Source organism: Trichomycterus rosablanca, chromosome 4 (assembly GCF_030014385.1).
Source record: "Trichomycterus rosablanca isolate fTriRos1 chromosome 4, fTriRos1.hap1, whole genome shotgun sequence".
In the NCBI taxonomy this organism is placed as follows: domain Eukaryota; kingdom Metazoa; phylum Chordata; class Actinopteri; order Siluriformes; family Trichomycteridae; genus Trichomycterus; species Trichomycterus rosablanca.
In genome coordinates this window covers 41,754,800-41,777,621 of record NC_085991.1, presented here as the reverse complement: position 1 = coordinate 41,777,621, position 22,822 = coordinate 41,754,800, and the positions used below count along the sequence as shown (strand labels likewise).

General features: G+C 40.9%; 1 protein-coding gene across 1 annotated transcript in view; it reads left to right on the top strand.

The window, feature by feature from the left end:
• Positions 1-8,066: 8,066 nt before the first annotated feature.
• The window catches only part of si:dkey-183c6.7 (urea transporter 2), a 36,994-nt gene continuing 22,238 nt past the window's right edge, over positions 8,067-22,822 (top strand). The window contains exons 1-4 of the mRNA XM_062993590.1: positions 8,067-8,178; positions 21,063-21,252; positions 22,379-22,507; positions 22,589-22,781. Of these exons, the coding sequence (XP_062849660.1) occupies positions 8,067-8,178; positions 21,063-21,252; positions 22,379-22,507; positions 22,589-22,781 (624 nt within the window). The remainder of the gene's footprint in view (positions 8,179-21,062; positions 21,253-22,378; positions 22,508-22,588; positions 22,782-22,822) is intronic.

The window sequence follows — 22,822 nt, the reverse complement described above, 5'->3', positions numbered from 1 at the left end:
GAAACGGAGGAGAGGAGTGTAAACAGGTGGGACAGGGGGATAATATAGTTTATATCAGAATACACCGGCACACACACACACGTTTTACAGTATTTCTGACCTGATCATTCTCTACAAAACATAACAACAAAACACCGACATTGCAAAAATATTTATTAACCTCCAACTCACTACAGAACAATCCATGCTATTCGTGTTGCCAAATCCACTCAGATTCATTTATTTTTCCTCCTTGATTTCATCACGTCAGCGCACAAACACTTTGATCACTCGCTACTTGTTGACATGCATTTTTGGACGTGGTATCATTAAACTTCTCATCACTTCTCACGTGTGTTTTTATTAAAAAAAAAAACGGTATTCTAAATAGGTATTGGTATCGGTATCGGTATCGGCAAGTACAAAAATACATGTACTTGTACTTGTACTCGGTTGGGAAAAAATGGTATCGATGCATCCCTAGTATAAACACAAAAACTAATCAGTCGTATCCTAGTGGGTAGAGCTTTGGGCTATCAGTCAAAAGATCAGCCACTTTTGGGCCCTTAAGCAAGGCCCTTAACCCTGTCTGCTTCAGGGGCGCCAGACAACCCCAAACCCTGCGCTCTGACCCCAGCTTCCAAACAAGCAGGGATATGATAAAAGACTTTAATTGTATTGTACACCTGTATATGTACAGTATATTTGACAAGGCATTGTATTCTATAACAGGGCTAGCCAAGAAACTGTAATAAATTCCACAGGAATATGCTTTGTGTGCTACATCAAAATCAATACTCTGCCCTAAACAAAGGAACACAAAGGGTAAAAACACACAAACTATTAATTAAACACAAAACAAGTGTACACAGTGAACATGAGGGAAGGAGAGGATGGTACACATGGTTGTACATACTCATCGATGTGAGCTGTCCTATTACCCAGGAGAACCATTAGCACTACAGTACAGCACACCAGATGCTCTTCTCTGCATGACTACCAGAGCCTGCAAAGATAACACACACACACACACACACACACAAGGAGATATTTCACACTTTTACGACCAACACAGCACACAAGAGAACCAGGGAAATGCTTAATCTTTGCTTTAATATTATTATTGCTGGACATCTTGTTCCAAAACCATGGGCATTTATTTGGAGTTGTGACCTCTTTCAACTATAACAGCCTCAACACATTTGGGAAGACTTCCCATAGGGTTTTACATTGTATATGTGAGAACCCTTGCCTATTTAATTAATACAAGCTACACTAATCAGCCAGAACATTAAAACCACCTCCTTGTTTCTACACTCACTGTCCATTTAATTAGATCCACTTACCATATAGAAGCACTTTGTAGTTCTACAATTACTGACTGTAGTCTTTCTGTTTCTCTACATGCTTTGTTAGCCCCCTTTCATGCTGTTCTTCAATGATCAGGACTCTCCCAGGACCACCACAGAGCAGGTATTATTTGGGTGGTGGGTCATTCTCAGCACTGCAGTGACACTGACATGGTGATGGTGTGTTAGTGTGTGTTGTGCTGGTATGAGTGGATAAGACACAGCAGCGCTGATGGAGTTTTTAAACACCTCACTGTCACTGCTGGACTGAGAATAGTCCACCAACCAAAGATATCCAGCCAACAGCGCCCCGTGGGCAGCGTCCTGAGACCACTGATGAAGGTCTAGAAGATGACCAACTCAAACAGCAGCAATAGATGAGCGATCGTCTCTGATTTTACATCTACAAGGTGGACCAACTAGGTAGGAGTGTCTAATAGAGTGGACAGTGAGTGGACACGGTATTTAAAAACTCCAGCAGCGCTGCTGTGTCTGATCCACTCATACCAGCACAACACACACTAACACACCACCACCATGTCAGTGTCACTGCAGTGCTGAGAATGATCCACCACCTAAATAATACCTGCTCTGTGGTGGTCTTGACCATTAAAGAACAGAGTAAAAGCGGGCTAAAAAAGTATGTAGAGAAACAGATGGACTACAGTCAGTAATTGTAGAACTACAAAGTGCTTCTATATGTTAAGTGGAGCTGATAAAATGGACAGTGAGTACAGTGAGAAACAAGGAGAAATTGATAACAAAAAAGTATTTTATTTTTTTAATAACAAAACAAATCAATGTCTAGAATTTAATGCTACAAATAAAATGTGTTTTTATGCAGTGTACACCTGGGTTTATGATAAAATCTGCAGCCCCTGGTTGAAAATATCTCATGCAAGAAGTAGAAATCGTAGAAAACACAGAGCCACAGCAAATATTACATTTGGTTAGATAATCCAGACATGGAAACTTTGAAGAACCGCAAATTGTCCCCAGACAGGTGCACCATAATTCTACAAAGGGAATTATTTTTGCTACACATCTCTAAGGTTTAATTGTCGGTAATACATTTGCAATGTACAAATGTTATTATTGTGTGGTGTCTGGATACATTTAGCAGACTCTTGTATCCACTGTGTTTTACAGCTGTGACTAAATACAATGCAAGTAATTTAGTTTTCTTGACATGATGCACAATTTGGCCAGAGGACCAGCTGTTCCATTTCATAATTATTGAGGTCGCTGTGGTTCCAGGAACACAGATATATGATTACATACAGTATAGACAATAAAGATACCTTAGACATCTATCCCTTGTCACTGTTTGATTGAGGAGATTCGCAGATTTTAGACTTAATGGCCTAGTTATTATACGTACTAATAATAGAGAGTTAATTTAAGGCCCTTACAGACAGACCCATTCCTTTCCAAGCATTGTCCAATCAATTCAAATTGCAAGAAGTGGATTTCAAACTCCCAAATGAGAATGATTAAAGTAAACACCATGCACCTTTTGTGAATAAGAGATTTCAGTTTTTGTGTGTTATAGCCCCAAATCAGAAAAAGTTGGGACAGTATGGAAAATGCAAATAAAATAAAACACTAGCCAATTTAGGGCTAGTAATGAGGTGAAAAAAATAAATAATGATGTGATTCCAAACAGGTGATGTCAACAGGTGATTGTAATCATGGTTTGGTACAAAAGCAGCATCCAGGAAAGGCTGAGTCTTTAATGAGCAAAGATGATCAGAGGATCTCCAGTATGTCAACAAATGTGTGAGAAAATTATTGAAATGTTTAAAAACAATGAACCTCAAAGAAAGATTAGAAGAGATTTGCATATTTCTCCCTCTACAGTGCATAATATCATTAAACGATTCAAGGAATCAGGAGGAATTTCAGTGTGTAAAGAACAAGGGTGCAAGCTTAAGCTGAACGCCCTGTGATCTTCGATCCCTCAGACGGCACTGCATCAAGAACCGCCACTCAACAATAACCACATGGGTGAGGGATTACTTTGGCAAACCTTTGTCAAGCACTACAATACAGTCACATGCACAAATGCCACTTAAACCTTTACTGTGCAAAAACTTCTCTGGGCTCAGAGGCATCTAGGATGGACCATCACACAGTGGAAACGTGTATTGTGGTCAGATAAATCAGCATTCCAGGTCTTTTTTGGAAAAAATGGATGCCGTGTGCCAAAGACGAAAAGGACCATCAAGACTGTTATCAGCAACAAGTCCAAAAGCCAGGTTCTGTCATGGTATGGGGCTGTGTCAGTGCCCTTGGCAAAGGATGGAAGAAGAGGGTACGGGTACTGGACTGGCCTGCCTGCAGTTCTGACCTGTCCCAAATAGAGAATGTGTGGAGAATTTTGAAAGGAAAAATGTGACAACGACGACCCCGTACTGTTGCACATCTTAAGACGTGTTTGCAGGAAGAATGAGACAAAATAAAAGCTGAAACACTAAATCACTTGGTCTCCTCGGTGCCAAAACGTCTTTTAAGTGTGGTGAAAAGGAATGGCAACATTACAAAGTGATAAATGCTTTACCATCCCAACTTTTTTTGCAATGTGTTGCAGGCCTGAAATGCAGGACTGGATGTTTATTAATAAATGAAATGAAGTTGAGCAGATAAAACATGAAATATATCAGGTTCATCCTGTCTGCAATAAAAAAAAAAGTCAAAGTAAATGTAAGAAACTCTGTGTTTTTTTATTTTTTGCTTTTTCCGTGCCATCCCAACTTTTTTTGATTTGGGGTTGTATTTTTGACTTTTACTGGCACAAGAGGGCTAGGGTAACCGAAACACTAAACACACATCAAGACAGTAAAGCACACAAATCACAACACAAACTACATGAATCATTACATAGAATTACACAGATGAAATCAATACAGTAATAAACACACCCATGTTCGCATAAAGTGAATTATTTACATGTTAATCACCATTTCAGCCTGTTGCATGCTGCATTTTGGGAATACCCCGCCCACTGGGTATACAGAGTAAACAGGAGCACATCCTGGGAATACTAAGATGCCCACTGTTTACATCAGTTCGCTTTAGCAAGCTAAATTTAGCCACTGGCCACAGTATTATTTTAAATGGGTCAGTTCTGACCAAGCTGTTTTGGTTATTGGGCCCAAGGCAGCTATGTAGCTCGCCTATGCCTAAATTAGAGGATGCCCAGAACCCACATCAAACACCTAATAGTTATCCCTAACATCTGTGGGAGACAAAAAGGTTACATTACACTAGAAATATTAATACATAATCAATTACTATTTAGAGTGTGTAGATATGCTTAGGGCATGGTTGCCAGGTAGTCATATTTCAATATTCAAAGAATACTGTTACTGAAAAGTGGTGTACATGACAAGAAATACGTCAATCGCATTGTATGACCTCCAAAACCCAGTTCCAGCTGTATTGAACCAGTTCCTATGTTCTAGCTAAGAAATCTCTGTTAATGATGGAATGGTCCACTGTCCTTGTGCGTTGATCAGGGTGTGGCTCTCTGTACACAAAGCTGATTCGCATATGAACTCGCCTAGTGCGGGTTAATAGATGCAGTCTGCTACTGCATACATGTCGGAGGGGACGTGTGTTAGTTTTGTTCTCCTCAATCAGGGTGGGGATCGGCATCATGCAATCGGGCAATTAGACGCGCTAAAGTCGGGAGAAAATGCATAATTAATATATATATATATATATATATATATATGGACCGATCAGGCATAACATAATGACCGCCTCCTTTTTCTACACTGTCCATTTTATCAGCTCCACTTACCATATAGGAGCACTTTGTAGTTCTACAATTACTGACTGTAGTCCATCTGTTTCTCTACATACTTTTTTTTTACTTGCTTTCACCCTGTTCTTCAATGGTCAGGACCTCCACGGGACCACCACAGGGTAGGTATTATTTAGGTGGTGGATCATTCTCAGCACTGCAGTGACACTGACATGGTGGTGGTGTGTTAGTGTGTGTTGTGCTGGTATGAGTTGAGTTAATAAGACACAGCAACGCTGATGGAGTTTTTAAACACCTCACTGTCACTGCTGGACTGAAAATAGTCCACCAACCAAAAATATATAGTCAACCGCGCCCCATGGGCAGCGTCCTGTGACCACTGATGAAGGTCTAGAAGATGACCAACTCGAACAGCAGCAATAGATGATCGTCTCTGACTTTACATCTACAAGGTGGACCAACTAGGTAGGAGAGTCTAATAGAGTGGACAGTGAGTGGACACGGTATTTAAAAACTCCAGCAGCGCTGCTGTGTCTGATCCACTCATACCAGCACAACAATCTTACACAACAAACAATGCATAATAAAAGACAATTGATTGGTGGAAAAGTAGAAGCAGAAGAACTGTTTTAATTGGTAAAGCAGTGCATAATAATCAGCCTTACTAATTGCTTTCTGACTCATTTGTCTGACTGACCTTTAAAGTGCAAGATTTATGTGAGTGTCATCATCATGCATACACAGAATTGCAAATACACTCTATGGCCAAAAGTATGTGTACACCCCTGTTAATTATTGTGTTTAAATATCCTAAGCAAATCCATTGCTTACATGTGTATAAAAATCAATAATATAAGATAAATCACACTCACACCCCCCCCACACACACCCACCCCCCCCCCCCCCACACACACACACACACACCCCACACACACACTTCCATGCTTAACTAATCCAGTACTAGATTGAAGTTACTGAAGTTAAGTCAAAGTAGTTCACAGATGAGTAATGACTTTTTGACACAAACACAAATAACAATCAACAGCCAGTGGACAACATGTGCATCTTTAATGTGTGTGTTTACCTGTGGGCATATACTGTATATACACACATCGTGAGTGAGTGTGTGTTTGTGTGTTATTGAACTGTTATTGACCAGTTCTGTTCAGCCAAGAAGAGTGTCAGTCACCTTTCTAATGATAGGATCTTTGCTGTCACGTACATGGCCACCACTCACACACACCCTAATTAATTAAATCTTTTGCATGTATCTTTTTTGAACCTAACAATTTGCAACTTGTGGCCCGGAAAAATACACTAGCACACCAGAGCTGGGATTTCGAATACATCGTATCGAATATCAGATCTGCCATCCGGCTGGGCTGGGGGGCTATATGAACAACGTTTGGCTGTTGTTCATACAGGGTTAGGAAGCTGGATAGGGATCTCATAACTGATGCAATCACAAACTCTGCTGACTGGTTGATGATGTCTGCATAGAGCAGAGGAATAATGCTGATCAGGGTGTGGCTCTCCGTGCACAGGGCTGATTCGCATATGAACTCGGCTACTGCTCACGTATCGGAGGGGATGTGTGAATCAGCACCAGTAGAGAGGAAGCATAAACGCATGTAAAGCAATGTAAAGCAAATAACACACAATGATACGTTCCAACAGAGTGTCATTTATTGCCACTCACTCTTGATGACATCATTAACATGTGCCACTGATCTACAACTCGTCTGCCACAACCATTCAGAAATTAAAACACATTGATCTACTTTAACTTTTAGCATTTAAAAAAATCATTTACTACTGCCACATCTAAAAACACTGTTTAAACACAATAAAAACTGCTTTATAAATGATAAATCGCTCACCTGAGATAAAGAACCTATCTTGTCCTGGCTTGGAGATCTCTCACATCCTCAACGATTAATCCATTAGTGTTATGAAATAAAACAAACTACACCGTTTTCTGTTTAGCCACAGATGTTCTCTTCAAAATCAAGCGGGGTTTTTTTAATAAGCTCGCTTTGGTTTTTAATCATCTAAAAACATGACAGCACTTTAACGGAAAATCTCAATTCTAATTGGTCCATCGCATTTGATTGACATCCACATCTTCCAATCGTAGACACTTTTGTTAAACAAGCCAAAAATGCTGCTAAATGTTCTGTGTGTAAAAGTTAAAATAAAAACAGCAGGTTTGATGTTGTAGGTTCTGTATTTATTCCTTTAGAATATTTGTTTCACAGTCTGAGCATTGTTATTTAGATAGCTAGTTTAACCATGGTGCATTGAGACGTGTATTATTACTGCTTAGTTGTTTGGGAGGAGAAATGACCATATTGGATTGGTATTAGTATCGGCAGATACTCAATTTGCAGTATCGGTATTGGTATTGGACATAGAAAAGTGGTATCGAGCCAGCCCTAGTTCAAACCTTGCCCCTTGTACACTGTCTGTGAGAAGTCTCCTGTGTTCATGCAGTGCCATGTGGGTTAAACTGGGTACTTTAAATTTTATTTAGGTGTGTGTGAGTGATTGAATGTATGACTGTTGCCCTGCGATAGATTGGTGCCCTGTCCAGGTTGTATTCCTTCCTTGTGCCGAGTACTCTTTAAGTGAGGTTGGACCGAGCACTGAGTAGAAAGTGACTGAGAGAAAAGGAAAGCGCTTGTGGTCATCCAGGAGATGGACTTTGTCTATTACTGTCCAAGACAGGCCAATATGTAACCAAACAACAAGTTTTATTATTATTAGAGTTCACACTGACACTTAAAGGGGAGGAGAGAAGCCGTGATTGGCACAGAGACAGACAGCGTAGTTTGTTAGACAGTAAGAAACAAGTAAGTATTTGCAACCCAGAGGCTCTAAGGCGAGGTAAAGTCAGACAGAGATCACATGTCAGTCTTAAAAACAGAGAATAAACACAAAAAACTAGTGGATTCAGGTCTTTTCTAGCAATGCTTACAGTAGAAAAACCTTCTGAGCGACCGAAGGACGTCTGGCAGCGGGTGAGCCAGAAACTGCTGTACTGCACTGGAGAAATGGAGCATTTCCACACGTCCATGCAGGGTAAGAGACATGTCACTACTCCACACGAGCTCTCACTTCAGTACTGCAGGGTTAAGCCTACATGCACTGCATACCAAAATTCCCACAAACGACAACAGAGCATTGAGTCACATACTGAAAATGTTCCCACATGTTTCAACCTCATCAAAATCTATCACATTCATGGTTAAGTTTTTGGGTAAGTTCATGGGTAAATTATTGGAATACATACTACTTTAGGACTAGAGGTTAGACTAAAATAAAACAAAAACTGAATTATAATAAAATATAGCAAATAAGAAGCAAAATGAAATTAATCAGAGTTCTGTATCGGTATCGGTCCGATATCGGCCCAAATCACTGGATTGGATATCGGAAGAAAAAAACGTGTAATCCGATCCGAGACTGTTGCTTAATGTAAATAACACTTGATGTAATTAAGGCCATTGTTTGTGTGAAAATCAAATAACACACAAAGATGCGTTTCAACAGTGCCGTTTATTGCCAGCTCACTGCCGTAATAAGGTGCATCTTGATGACATAATTAACATGTGCCACTGATCTACAACTCATTCGCAACAGCCATTCAGAGATTAAAACTACTTCAACTTTTAGCATTTAAAAAAATTATCTACTACTGCCACATCTAAAAACACTGTTTAAACACAATAAAAATCATCTACTACTGCCACATCTAAAAACACTGTTTAAACACAATAAAAATCACTTTATAAATGATAAATCGTTTACCTGAGATCTCTCACATCCTCAGCAATTAATCCATTAGTGTTATGAAATAAAACAAACTACACCGTTTCCCGTTTGGCCACAGACGTCCTCTTCAAAATCCAGCAGGGTTTTTTAATAAGCACGCTTTGGTTTTTAATCATCCAAAAATGTGACAGAACTTTAACGGAAAATCTCAACTCATCAATTCTAATTGGAAGAAGGTGAATCACGTTTTCTTTTACATCACATGGATGGCCGTGGGCGTCACTTACCTGGGGAACATTGTTGCAGACCATGTACACCCTTTCATGGAAACAGTATTCCCTGATGGCTGATGCCTCTTTCAGCAGGATAATGCGCCCTGCCACAAAGTAAAAATGGTTCAGGAATGGTTTGAGGAGCACAACAACGAGTTTGAGATGTTGACTTAGCCTCCAAATTCCCCAGAATTCAATTCAATCGAGCATCTGTGGGATGTGCTGGACAAACAAGTCCGAGCCATGGAAGCCCAACCCCAACTTGCTGAGTCAGAGTGCTGACTCGAATTTTATTGAGATGCTGTGGCAAGACCTTAAACTGGCAGGTCATGATTAAACCCTCCAATGTAGCCACATTTGAGTGGGCCAAAATTCCTCCACAGCAATGTAAAGGACTCATCACAGGTTATTGTTAAAGTTTGGTTGCAGTTGTTACTGCCAAGGTTGGCACAACTAGTTATTAGGTTTAGGAGGGTTATTTCTTTTTGGAATGGGTGATATAGGTATTGAATACATCTTTACATTCAATAAATGGAATGATCATTTAAAAACTGTAGTTCATGTTTACTTGTGTTGTCTTTATCTTATATTACAACCCCAAATCAGAAAAAGTTGGGACAGTATGGAAAATGGAGCGAAAGCTTAAGCTGAATGCCTGTGATCTTCGATCCCTCAGACGGCACTGCATCAAGAACAGCGACTCAAAAATAGCTGATATAACCACATGGGTGAGGGATTACTTTGGCAAACCTTTGTCAAACACTACAATACAGAGTTACATGCACAAATGCCACTTAAAACTTTACTGTGCAAAAAAAGAAGCCTTATGTTAACCATGTCCAGAAGTGGCGTCAACGTCTCTGGGCTCGAAGGCATCTAGGATGGACCATTACACAGTGGAAACATGTATTGTGGTCAGATGAATCAGCATTCCTGGTCTTTTTTGGACCAAAGACAAAAAGAACCATCCAGACTGTTGTCAGCAACAAGTCCAAAAGCCAGGGTCTGTCATAGTATGGGGCTGTGTCAGTGCCCTTGGCAAAAGTAATTTACACTTCTGACATGCATTTTTCAACAAGACAATGCAAAACCACATGCTGCACACATTACAAAGACATGGCTGCAGAAGAAGAGGGTACGGGTACTGGACTGGCCTGCCTGCAGTCCTGACCTTTCCCCAATAGAGAATGTGTGGAGAATTTTGAAACAAAAAATGCGACAACAACGACCCCGTACTGTTGTGTTTGCAGGAAGAATGAGACAAAATAAAAGCTGAAACACTAAATCACTTGGTCTCCTCGGTGCCAAAACGTCTTTTAAGTGTGGTGAAAAGAAATGGCAACATTACAAAGTGGTAAATGCTTTACTGTAATGTGTTGCAGGCCTGAATGCCGGAATGGATGTTTTTTAATAAATGAAATGAAGTTGAGCAGATAAAACATGAAATATCTCAGGTTCATCCTGTCTGCCAATAAAATAAAAGTCAAAGTAAATGTAAGAAACTCTGTTTTTTTATTATTTGCATTTTCCATGCTGTCCCAACTTTTTCTGATTTGGGGTTGTACTTTTTCACCATACTGTACATGCTTATGAAAAGCCAACATGTAAAGCAGGCAAACAAGGCAAGTTCAGACCTATTAGAGCACAGGAGCTATAATTTGAACCAATATGTAAATTAGGTGTTGTTGTGTGACTTGTTCTCAGTAACCATGGCAAGTTAAAGTGCCTGGAGCAGTGCAAGCATAACAGGACAGTGTTGTACACATTGTTATAAATATGTTTTACACAGGGTTGTGATGGATCCTTTGCTGACCTTAACAAACAACCTTAAGCAAAAGGCATTCACTTACTCTTTCTGAGAGGTGGGAGGGAACCAGTGCACCTTGAGAAAACCAACATGCATGCAGAAAGAGCAAAAGAGCAAAACCCTCCCAGTCATTGAGGATCAAAATCAATATTTCAAAATGCATTAAAACATCTAGTAAACGAGTAAGAAGGGCACTTGGGATTTGGGTTCAGTTCTCACCATATTACTCCCATCTCAGTGTGAATTTCTGTTGTTAACTCAAACTTAACACTTACACTAAAACATACACCGATCAGCCTTAACATTAAAACCACCTTCTGGTTTCTACACACACTGTCCATTTTTTCAGCTCCACTTACCATATAGAAGCACTTTGTAGTTCTACAATTACTGACTGTAGTCCATCTGTTTCTCTACATACTTTTTTAGCCTGATTTCACCCTGTTCTTCAATGGTCAGGACCCTCACAGGACCACCTAAATAATATCTGCTCTGTGGTGGTCCTGTGAGGGTCCTGACCATTGAAGAACAGACAGTGCAAAGACAATGACATGGTGGTGGTGTGTTAGTGTGTATTGTGCTGGTATGAGTGGATCAGACACAGCAACGCTGCTGGAGTTTTTAAATACCATGTCCACTCACTGTCCACTCTATTAGACACTCCTTCCTAGCTGGTCTACCTTGTAGATGTAAAGTCAGAGACGATCGCTTATCTATTGCTGCTGTTTGAGTTGGTCATCTTCTAGACCTTCATCAGTGGTCACAGGACGTTGCCCACAGGGTGCTGTTGGCTGGATATTTTTGGTTGGTGGACTATTCTCAGTCCAGCAGTGACAGTGAGGTGTTTAAAAACCCCATCAGCACTGCTGTGTCTTATCCACTTATACCAGCACAACACACACTAACACACCACCACCATGTCAGTGTCACTGCAGTGCTGAGAATGATCCACCACCCAAATAATACCTGCTCTGTAGTGGAACTGGGAGAGTCCTGACCATTGAAGAACAGCATGAAAGAGGGCTAACAAAGCATCCAGAGAAACAGATGGACTACAGTCAGTAATTGTGGAACTACAAAGTGCTTCTATATGGTAAGTGGAGCTGATAAAATAGACAGTGAGTGTGAGTGCGAAATAACGAAATAACGAGGAATTAAGAAACAATTTGGATTAAATACAGAAATCTTCCTGCTTTGTGAACACTCAGGGTAAGAGAGCTTCATTGAAAATATTGATATCTTGATTAAAATGGCTGGAGAAGCAGAAGCAGTAAAGCCACGCTCTTTTGACTACAGTAAAAAGTTTACCACCAAGATGGACAAACAGGAATACAAACTGAAAATTATGAAAGAAAACACAGAAACCCTGTTTAAAGACTGTGAGATAATTAATGGAGAGAACATCTCATATCTAACATTCTACACTGAGGACAAGAAAACCTGGCACCCAACGATCTGCTCCTACTTTAAAAACATCACCAAAAATGGCTTTGGTAAAGGACAGCAGATTCATATCTACGAAAACGGTGAAGAACTTTTAATTGTTAACATCTACCATACTGGATCTGTGGTAATAAAAGGCAGTGAGGGGGCTCTGAAGAAGTTTGAAGAGGTTTTTCCAACTCTCAAAACTCTGTGCCATATGGACACCCGGGCACCTTCCCCCTCTGCCAAAATACAAAACAATAGGACCAGTATAAAGCCAGGTGTGAAGATCCCATCCACATCTAACAGTGGGAATCACACCACAGACAGAGGAACAGAGCTAGGTGTGAAGTCCTGTACGACTCCACCACCAATCCCACACCTCCAAACCACCGTCACCCAGATCAAAGATTCTGTGGCTTTGTTAGAAGTGGAGATAACAGAGTTAAAACAGTTTCTCACCCACACAATCAAAAATAACACATCAGAACCTCTCAGAGAACAAATTAGACAACTGGAAAGGACATTACAGGAACTGAGAAGGGACACCCAAAATTTAATAAAGGAGAGAGAAACACTACAGGCTGAACTGGTACACTACAGAGAGAACATGGAGAAAGAACATTCAATCCTCAAAACAGAACTAACAAAACTCATACAGGAGATGCACAAACGTGACAAGATCATTGACACATTAATAACAAAGATCCAAACATCTCCAGCACCTTTGGACATTACTTCTGGAAACCATGTGCACACAACAACATGTGCCACCCAGCTCACCCCTGGACCACCATCACCCACCTCCTCAGAACAACCCACCCCTGGGCCCTCAGAACAACCCACACCGGACGGCACCCCACAGGAAACACCCTGCACCACACAGCTGGATGATCAACCACAGCAAAGTGACCAACCAGCTGTGTCCCACACAGACACTGAGATCGCCGTTCTCATAGACTCCAATGGCAAATTTTTAAACCTGGAGAAACTATTTCCGGGACAAAAAACATCCAAAATCTGGTGTCCAAGGACAAGTGATATTCACAAACTTCTCCAAGATAATACCCTGGGTGAGCCCAGGTGTATAATCATTCATACGGGCACAAACGACCTGAGGGCGGAACAAGAGAGAGTCGGAGCGATGGTGTGCAGAGCTGCAAAGAGGACCGCTGAGACTTTCCCAAATGCTAAAATTCTAATATCTACTCTCCTACCACGACGAGACTTTCACCCCGACACCATACAGAGAGTAAACACGGACATTACCAGAGGATGTGCCCACATCCCAAATATATACATCGCCCACCACACCAACATCTCGCTCCATCACCTGTACGACCACGTACACCTGAATAAATACAGCATCAGAGAATTCGCAAGAACTCTGAAAAATGCAGCACTGGGAATAAACGGATCCACACACACACCAGGACAGCGACCACATCAGAGCAACAGCACACCCATCAGGAGACCACCGACACACCCACTTTCAACTGGACCTACACAGCACTCCAGACCAGGACCAAGCAGAACAGCACCACAATGCCCTTCAGTGCTGCTAACCCCACCGAACCACCCATCCAGACCAAGACCAGGCAGAACAGCATCTCAACGCCCTCCAATCCTGCCAACCCCACCGAACCACGCAACCAGACCAGGACCAAGTAAACCAGCATTCAGACGCCATCCAGTTCCGACAACACCAACGAACCACCAACAACAGAGAACTTCAGCAGAAACCCCACGACGCCTCACCCACACCTCAGAAACTCAGCGCAGCTACGCTGAGGCTCTCAGAGGACCAGCACAACACAATGACATGGGTGAGATCAGACAATTATTACAGTACATCTGCAATAGACTAAACTAAAGTAAAACACTGGACAGAATAAAAACTATTTTGAAAATAATAATAATAATAAATAAATAAATAAACAAAAACAAACAAACAAAAAAACTGAACAAAATGTATGCACATATATGTACAATTGCCTAAATGTGTACAGTGTATCACAAAAGTGAGTACACCCCTCACATTTCTGCAGATATTTAAGTATATCTTTTCATGGGACAACACTGACAAAATGACACTTTGACACAATGAAAAGTAGTCTGTGTGCAGCTTATATAACAGTGTAAATTTATTCTTCCCTCAAAATAACTCAATATACAGCCATTAATGTCTAAACCACCGGCAACAAAAGTGAGTACACCCCTAAGAGACTACACCCCTAAATGTCCAAATTGAGCACTGCTTGTCATTTTCCCTCCAAAATGTCATGTGACTCATTAGTGTTACTAGGTCTCAGGTGTGCATAGGGAGCAGGTGTGTTCAATTTAGTAGTACAGCTCTCACACTCTCTTATACTGGTCACTGAAAGTTCCAACATGGCACCTCATGGCAAAGAACTCTCTGAGGATCTTAAAAGACGAATTGTTGCGCTACATGAAGATGGCCAAGGCTACAAGAAGATTGCCAACACCCTGAAACTGAGCTGCAGCACAGTGGCCAAGATCATCCAGTGTTTTAAAAGAGCAGGGTCCACTCAGAACAGACCTCGTGTTGGTCGTCCAAAGAAGCTGAGTGCACGTGCTCAGCGTCACATCCAACTGCTGTCTTTGAAAGATAGGCGCAGGAGTGCTGTCAGCATTGCTGCAGAGATTGAAAAGGTGGGGGGTCAGCCTGTCAGTGCTCAGACCATACGCCGCACACTACATCAAATTGGTCTGCATGGCTGTCACCCCAGAAGGAAGCCTCTTCTGAAGTCTCTACACAAGAAAGCCCGCAAACAGTTTGCTGAAGACATGTCAACAAAGGACATGGATTACTGGAATCATGTCCTATGGTCTGATGAGACCAAGATTAATTTGTTTGGTTCAGATGGTCTCAAGCATGTGTGGCGGCAATCAGGTGAGGAGTACAAAGATAAGTGTGTCATGCCTACAGTCAAGCATGGTGGTGGGAATGCCATGGTCTGGGGCTGCATGAGTGCAGCAGGTGTTGGGGAGTTACATTTCATTGAGGGACACATGAACTCCAATATGTACTGTGAAATACTGAAGCAGAGCATGATCCCCTCCCTCCGGAAACTGGGTCGCAGGGCAGTGTTCCAGCATGATAATGACCCCAAACACACCTCTAAGACGACCACTGCTTTATTGAAGAGGCTGAGGGTAAAGGTGATGGACTGGCCAAGCATGTCTCCAGACCTAAACCCAATAGAACATCTTTGGGGCATCCTCAAGCGGAAGGTGGAGGAGCGCAAAGTCTCGAATATCCGCCAGCTCCGTGATGTCGTCATGGAGGAGTGGAAAAGCATTCCAGTGGCAACCTGTGAAGCTCTGGTAAACTCCATGCCCAGGAGAGTTAAGGCAGTTCTGGGAAATAATGGTGGCCACACAAAATATTGACACTTCAGGAACTTTCACTAAGGGGTGTACTCACTTTTGTTGCCGGTGGTTTAGACATTAATGGCTGTATATTGAGTTATTTTGAGGGAAGAATAAATTTACACTGTTATATAAGCTGCACACAGACTACTTTTCATTGTGTCAGTGTCATTTTGTCAGTGTTGTCCCATGAAAAGATATACTTAAATATCTGCAGAAATGTGAGGGGTGTACTCACTTCTGTGATACACTGTATATGTATATGTACAATATGTATGTATGTATATATATATATATATATATATGTGTGTGTATATGTATGTATATGCTGTATGTATATATATGTATATATATATATATATATATATATATATGTATGTATATATGTATATTTGTATATATATATATATGTATATATAGATATGGATATGGATATAGATATATATATACATAGAGAGATAAAAATACGTATATATAAATATATAAAAATACACAAATGCACAAAAATATCTGATATATATTTGCAAAGTTTATCTCATTTTAAACACTATACACTGCAATCTGCACAATGTCACTTACCGTTAGTAATTGGAACATCCAAGGCCTGAGCTCCTCAGCCTTCGGATTAAAAAGCATACACACTGACTTCCACACACACATTAAAAACCTTGACATCATCATCCTACAGGAAACATGGTGCAAGGCCGACACGGTCACTCACTGTCCCCGTGACTACAGAGAAATCATTTTACCCTCCCAAAAACTTAGCACAGTGCGCCAAGGCAGAGATTCAGGAGGTCTCATAATCTGGTACAAATCACACCTACACACGCTAATAAACACCATGAAAATTGGAAAATACCACATTTGGCTGAAAATAAACAAAACTATACTATCATCACAAAAGGATCTGTTTCTCTGTGCCATTTATATTCCTCCGTCAGAGTCTCCATACTACTCTGAAGACATGTTCTCAGAGCTGGAGAGAGAGACCTGCCATTTCCAAGCCCAGGGAAACGTGCTTGTCTGTGGAGACCTGAACGCCAGAACAGGAACCCAACCTGATATTATAAATGATCAGGGAAACAGATTCATCAATAACAACCAAATTCTTAATACTAATTCGACCCTAAACCACAGAAACAATTATGATCATGTTACTAACAAAAATGGTAAAGACCTCCTGCAGCTCTGTCGAAGTTTAGGGCTGTACATCGTCAACGGTAGAACTCGAGGGGACTCATTAGGAAGGTTCACGTTCTGCTCACCTCTTGGTAATAGTACAGTAGATTATGCAATAACAGATTTAGACCCTTTCTCTCTCAGTGCATTTACTGTTAAACCTCTAACCCCTCTGTCTGATCACAGCCAAATTACTGTGTTCATCAAAAAGACAGAAACTAACCCCACCACACACACACGGCCCAGTAAGCTGTACAACATCCCCAGATCCTACAGATGGGCTGAGAACAGCGTAGAGGAGTTCCAGAAAGCAATTAGCAGCACAGAAATCCAAACTAGCTTAGATAACTTTCTGGACACTGCGTACATTCACAGTAAAGAAGGAGTAAATCAGGCAGTTAAAAATATTAATCAGATCTTTAAAAATACAGCAAATAAAGCTCAATTAAAAATTAAATCTAAATCAAAACCTAAATCTACAAAAGATGACAGCTGGTTCGACAAAGACTGTCAAATGTTAAGAACAGAACTCCGTAAAATATCAAACCAAAAACACAGAGACCCAAACAACAGTAACACACGACTTCTTTACTGTGAAACCCTCAAACAATATAAACGTACACTCAGAACCAAAAAAGCTCAGTACACCCAAAAACAACTAACAATTATTGAACAATCAATCAACACACATCAATTCTGGGACAATTGGAACAAATTAAAACATAGAGAACAGGAAGAATTGGCCATTCAGGATGGGGATATCTGGACAACCCATTTCCAATCACTCTTTAAAAATGTAGAATTAGATTCAAATCCTGAACAAAATCAAATTATTAGTAAGTTAGAGGAACTGGAACGGGCTGTTAAAAACCACCAGAATCCTCTAGACTCTCTCATTACTGAGCAGGAACTTAAAGACAACATTAAAAAACTAAAAACAAAGAAATCATCAGGACCTGACGGGATCCTGAATGAAATGATCAAACACAGCAGCTCCAAATTTCACCTGGCGATGTTAAAAGTCTTTAACCTGGTTCTGAGTGTCGGTTTCTTCCCTGATATCTGGAATCAAGGTCTCATAACACCGATCCACAAAAGTGGAGATAAATTCGACCCTAATAATTACCGGGGCATCTGTGTGAGCAGTAACCTGGGGAAGTTATTCTGTAGTATAATTAACTCACGATTATTACACTTCCTTACCGAACACAACGTCCTGAGTAAAAGTCAGATTGGTTTTCTACCAAATTACCGCACTACCGATCATATTTACACCCTACACACCCTGATCGAAAAATATGTAGTTCAAAATAACTCTAAAATATTTGCATGTTTTATTGATTTTAAAAAAGCTTTTGATTCCATTTGGCATGAAGGATTGTTTTATAAAATGTTAGAGAGTGGTGTAGGGGGTAAAACATACGATCTTATTAAATCCATGTACACAGAAAACCAGTGTGGAATAAGAATTGGCAGTAAGAGAACACATCTCATCTCTCAGGAGCGTGGAGTGAGACAGGGCTGCTGTTTAAGTCCAACTCTATTTAACATCTATATTAATGAATTGGCCTCCATGTTAGAGCACTCAGCCACGCCCGGTCTCACTCTACACGACTCCGAGATTAAACTCCTGCTGTATGCAGATGATCTGGTCCTGCTGTCCCCCAGCGCTCAGGGTCTCCAGCACAAACTGGACCTGCTGCAGCAATACTGTCAGACCTGGGCCCTGACAGTCAACCTCAAAAAGACCAAAATTATGACCTTCCAGAAAAGATCCAGATCTCAGGGAACCAAACACACATATAAAATAGGACACCATGAAATTGAGCACACTAAAGATTATACTTACCTCGGACTAAACATCAGTTCCACAGGAAACTTTAACCCGGCAGTAAATGAACTGAGAGAAAAAGCTCGCAGGGCCTTCTACGCCATAAAACGTCAAACATTCGTGGAAATTCCGATTCGAATCTGGCTTAAAATGTTTGAATCAATAATTGAACCGATTGCTCTATATGGCAGTGAAGTTTGGGGTTCGCTTACACACCATCAATTCTGTAATTGGGACAAACATCCATTAGAGACCCTGCACACAGAGTTCTGTAAAAGAATCCTAAAGGTGCACAGACACACCACGAACAATGCGTGCAGGGCAGAATTAGGCCGATTTCCACTAATTATAAACATACAGAGAAGAGCAATCAACTTCTGGAACCATCTAAATGAGAGCGACCCCCAAACTTATCATTATAAAGCCCTGAAACACCAAGAGCTGAGCAAACATACCAGTCCCCTCATCCAACTGGTCCTGAGTCACTGCACCCATACACCACTAACACACACAGATACACCACTAACACACACAGATACACCACTAACACACACCGATACACTAATAACACACACAGACACTCCAACACACACAGATACACCACTAACACACACAGACACTCAAATAACACACACAAACACATTGCTAACACACACTGACACACTAATAACACACACTAACACAATAAAGACTCAGGAACAGAATCTGAATTATTGGGAAACTGAAACTAAATCTCAAAGTAAAATGCAGTGTTATTTGGCCCTAAACAGACACTACAGTGCAGCAGATTATCTGAGCGCAGTATCCGACCCTAAATTAAGAAACACTCTGACGAGATACAGACTGAGCGCACACGACCTGGCCGTGGAGACGGGGCGACACACCCGGTCCTGGCTGCCCCGGGAGGAGAGGTTGTGTCAGCACTGCACTCTCAGTACAGTAGAGACGGAGATGCACTTCCTCACCCGGTGTACCAAGTACCACCACGTCCGCTCCCAATTCTTCCCTAAATTTAATAACATCATCCCCAACTTTACCTCCCTCCCAGACCCCGACAAACTGCCCCACCTACTGGGGGAGCACAGAGAGAGCTGCACACTAGCAGCACTCTATACTTACACCTGCCACCAGGTGAGGGACAGTGGGTGACCATGTCTCATACACACATACACACACACACACACATACACACACACATGCACAAACTGATTGTTTTACTACCTCATTATTGTAAATATTATACTTTTTATTGTTATTATTTTGCACTGTTTTTATTAATATTTTATTCTATTCTATATTTTTTGCACATGTAACTGTTCTGTATATTTTTGTTCTTTCTTATTTTTATTGTTTATATTTCCCTGTAACTTGCTTTGGCAATACGAATGTCATTATTTGTCATGCCAATAAAGCTTCTTTTGAGTTTGAGTGAGTGTGTAGAAACAAGAAGGTGGTTTTAATGTTATGGCTGATCAGTGTACATATGGTGGATTGGCTGCTTTAATCTGCACTTACACCTAAGAGAGTAAACAAGTGGGTATGTGTTGCCATGTGATAGAGGCCTTGTATTCCCTGCCTTGAGGATAGAGTGGTTTTAAATTACTTACCTGATGTTTATTTCACTTTCAATCATTATAATTTTTTACAGTTTTATTTATTCATTGTCGCCCGTTTTCTCCCAATTTAGCGTAGCCAATTAGTCTTCCACTGCTGGGGACCTTAATCACATCCAAGGAGGATATATCTGCCTGACACATGCTCCCTCTGATGTGTGTGCAGTCCACGACCCCTTCTTGTTCACTCATACTTCGGTGGATTTGCACATGAGGCCAGTCTCGCGCATAGAGAGTCACACACCTATCTCCATGTTCCCCCACTTCTGTACAGGCACCACGGGCTACTAACCAGGGCCCTTAAACAGCATCAAACACCCCACACTCTTTTTAGTCTGGTCTGTTTAGTCGCACCCAGCAGATTAGTGGCCAATTTTGCTGCAGGCACTGCCAATTGTGCCTGCTTAGAGGGCGTTCAGCCAAACAGTGCAATCAATACCATTGTTACAGAAGAATGTCCACTGGCCATTTATAATTCCACATTAGGCAGGTGCCTATACTGCTAATTGCAATTACATGGCTAAAATAATTAATAATTAAAACATTTCCATTACTTGTTACATTAGCTTCATGTGCAAAACCAAAGAAACAAGACTCCAATCAACAAACGTCCAGAAAAAGAGTAGATTTCTTTCCAAAATAGAACTCTTTTTCTGTCTCATTGTCAGACCAGGCATTTGCTGTGCAGCTGCTGGAGTGGACTTTAAGAGGTGTCTCTGGTGTGATCATGGTAAATAACCCGGTAAGTGGTGCTCTTATTCTGGTCGCTCTGTCCGTTGCCAGTCCCTGGCAGGGTTTGCTGGGCAGCCTGGGGCTCCTCTCCTCCACAGTCACAGCCATCCTTATCGGAGAGAATAGGTAAGAAAAAAAGATGAAAGAAAAACTGTGCCTTATGGGATACAGAATATTTTAGTCATGTTTGTGTTTTAAAATTAATTGTATTTATTTATTAGGATCATGTTTCAAAATCATGTTTTACACACTTTGGTTACATGTATGACAGGACAGGTAGTTACTGATTCATCAGTTCACAAGTTTATTGTCAAACACAGTCATGGACAATTTTGTATCTCCAATTCTCCTCACTTGCATGTCTTTGGACTGTGGGAGGAAACCCACACAGATGGTGAGAACATGCAAACTCCACACAGAAAGAACCCGGACCACCACACCTGGACATCGAACCCTTTAAAATTATGTAAAGTAATATATTTAAATATTTAGTATATACATGGTGAATGTGTCCTAAGTGTTTCTGAGGTTAAAAGCATTTGAAAGGTAACATTAAAAGACACATTTGGGTAGATATTTTAGGATAGATGTAAAAAGGTAATAAATGCATTTATCTTGGTAAATTTGGAAAGTATTTGTTATTACTATTAAAATGTTTAATTTTAATGATAATTACTTTTGATGGTGAAGTGAAAAAATGCTTTTTTTAAATTAAAATCAAAAACTGAGGTGCTTGGGTGGCAGAGCAGTAAAAACACACTAGTAAAAACATCTCGAACTTGTGAGTACAAATCTCAGCTCTGCTACTGGCAGGCTGGGTGTTTATATGAACAATAATTGGATCGTCTGACGGTGGGAATGCCAGAGAGGATTCTTCATACCTGCTGCAATTACGACCTCTGCTGGCTGATTAAAGGTGCCTACACAATGAGACAGGGGATAATGGAGATCAGTGTGTGACGCACTTTATTTGTTTCTTATGCAGGTAAAAAGAAGTAGTTGGTAATGTGGGGGTAGAGGGGGTATTACAATTGCAGCTCACTTGATCCGGAGAATGACCCAAGCATGTTAATCTATATTTTGATGTTTGTGTCTTGGTGTCCAGTGAAAAATAGGACAGTGGTAGCTTATCAGTTAAGGTACTGGACTAGTAATCAAACCCTTGTCTGCCATAAATGTAAAAACTACATATTTATAAAGTGGTATAAAAGCTTTAAAATGTTTGTTTTGTTGGTGTGTATGTATTCTCCAGGGCAGACATATCTATGGGAGTGCATGGTTATAATGGAATGCTGGTGGCATTATTGATAGGTGTTTTTAGTTCTGCAGGAGACTGGTACTGGTGGCTACTGCTACCTGCATGTATCTCTGGAGCTACAACGTAAGGTGCACAAACATTCACACAAGCACAAATACTCATACTGAGTTTAAAAATGTCCTCTTACCCCTCTGTCTTTGTTAGTACATTTGTATCCAGTGGTATAGTGACGGTGTTGGAGAGGTGGGATCTGCCAGTAAGTGCGTTTCCCTTCAACACTGTGCTGCTGCTGTATCTGGCCTGCATCGGCACTGATAACATCTTCTACCCCAACCATCCAGTCCTGCCACTGGGGTCACCACATGGCATTAACTACACACAGCTCAACATACCACAGGTAAACAGATTAACAGTGTTAATTAAGGAATGCCACATTTA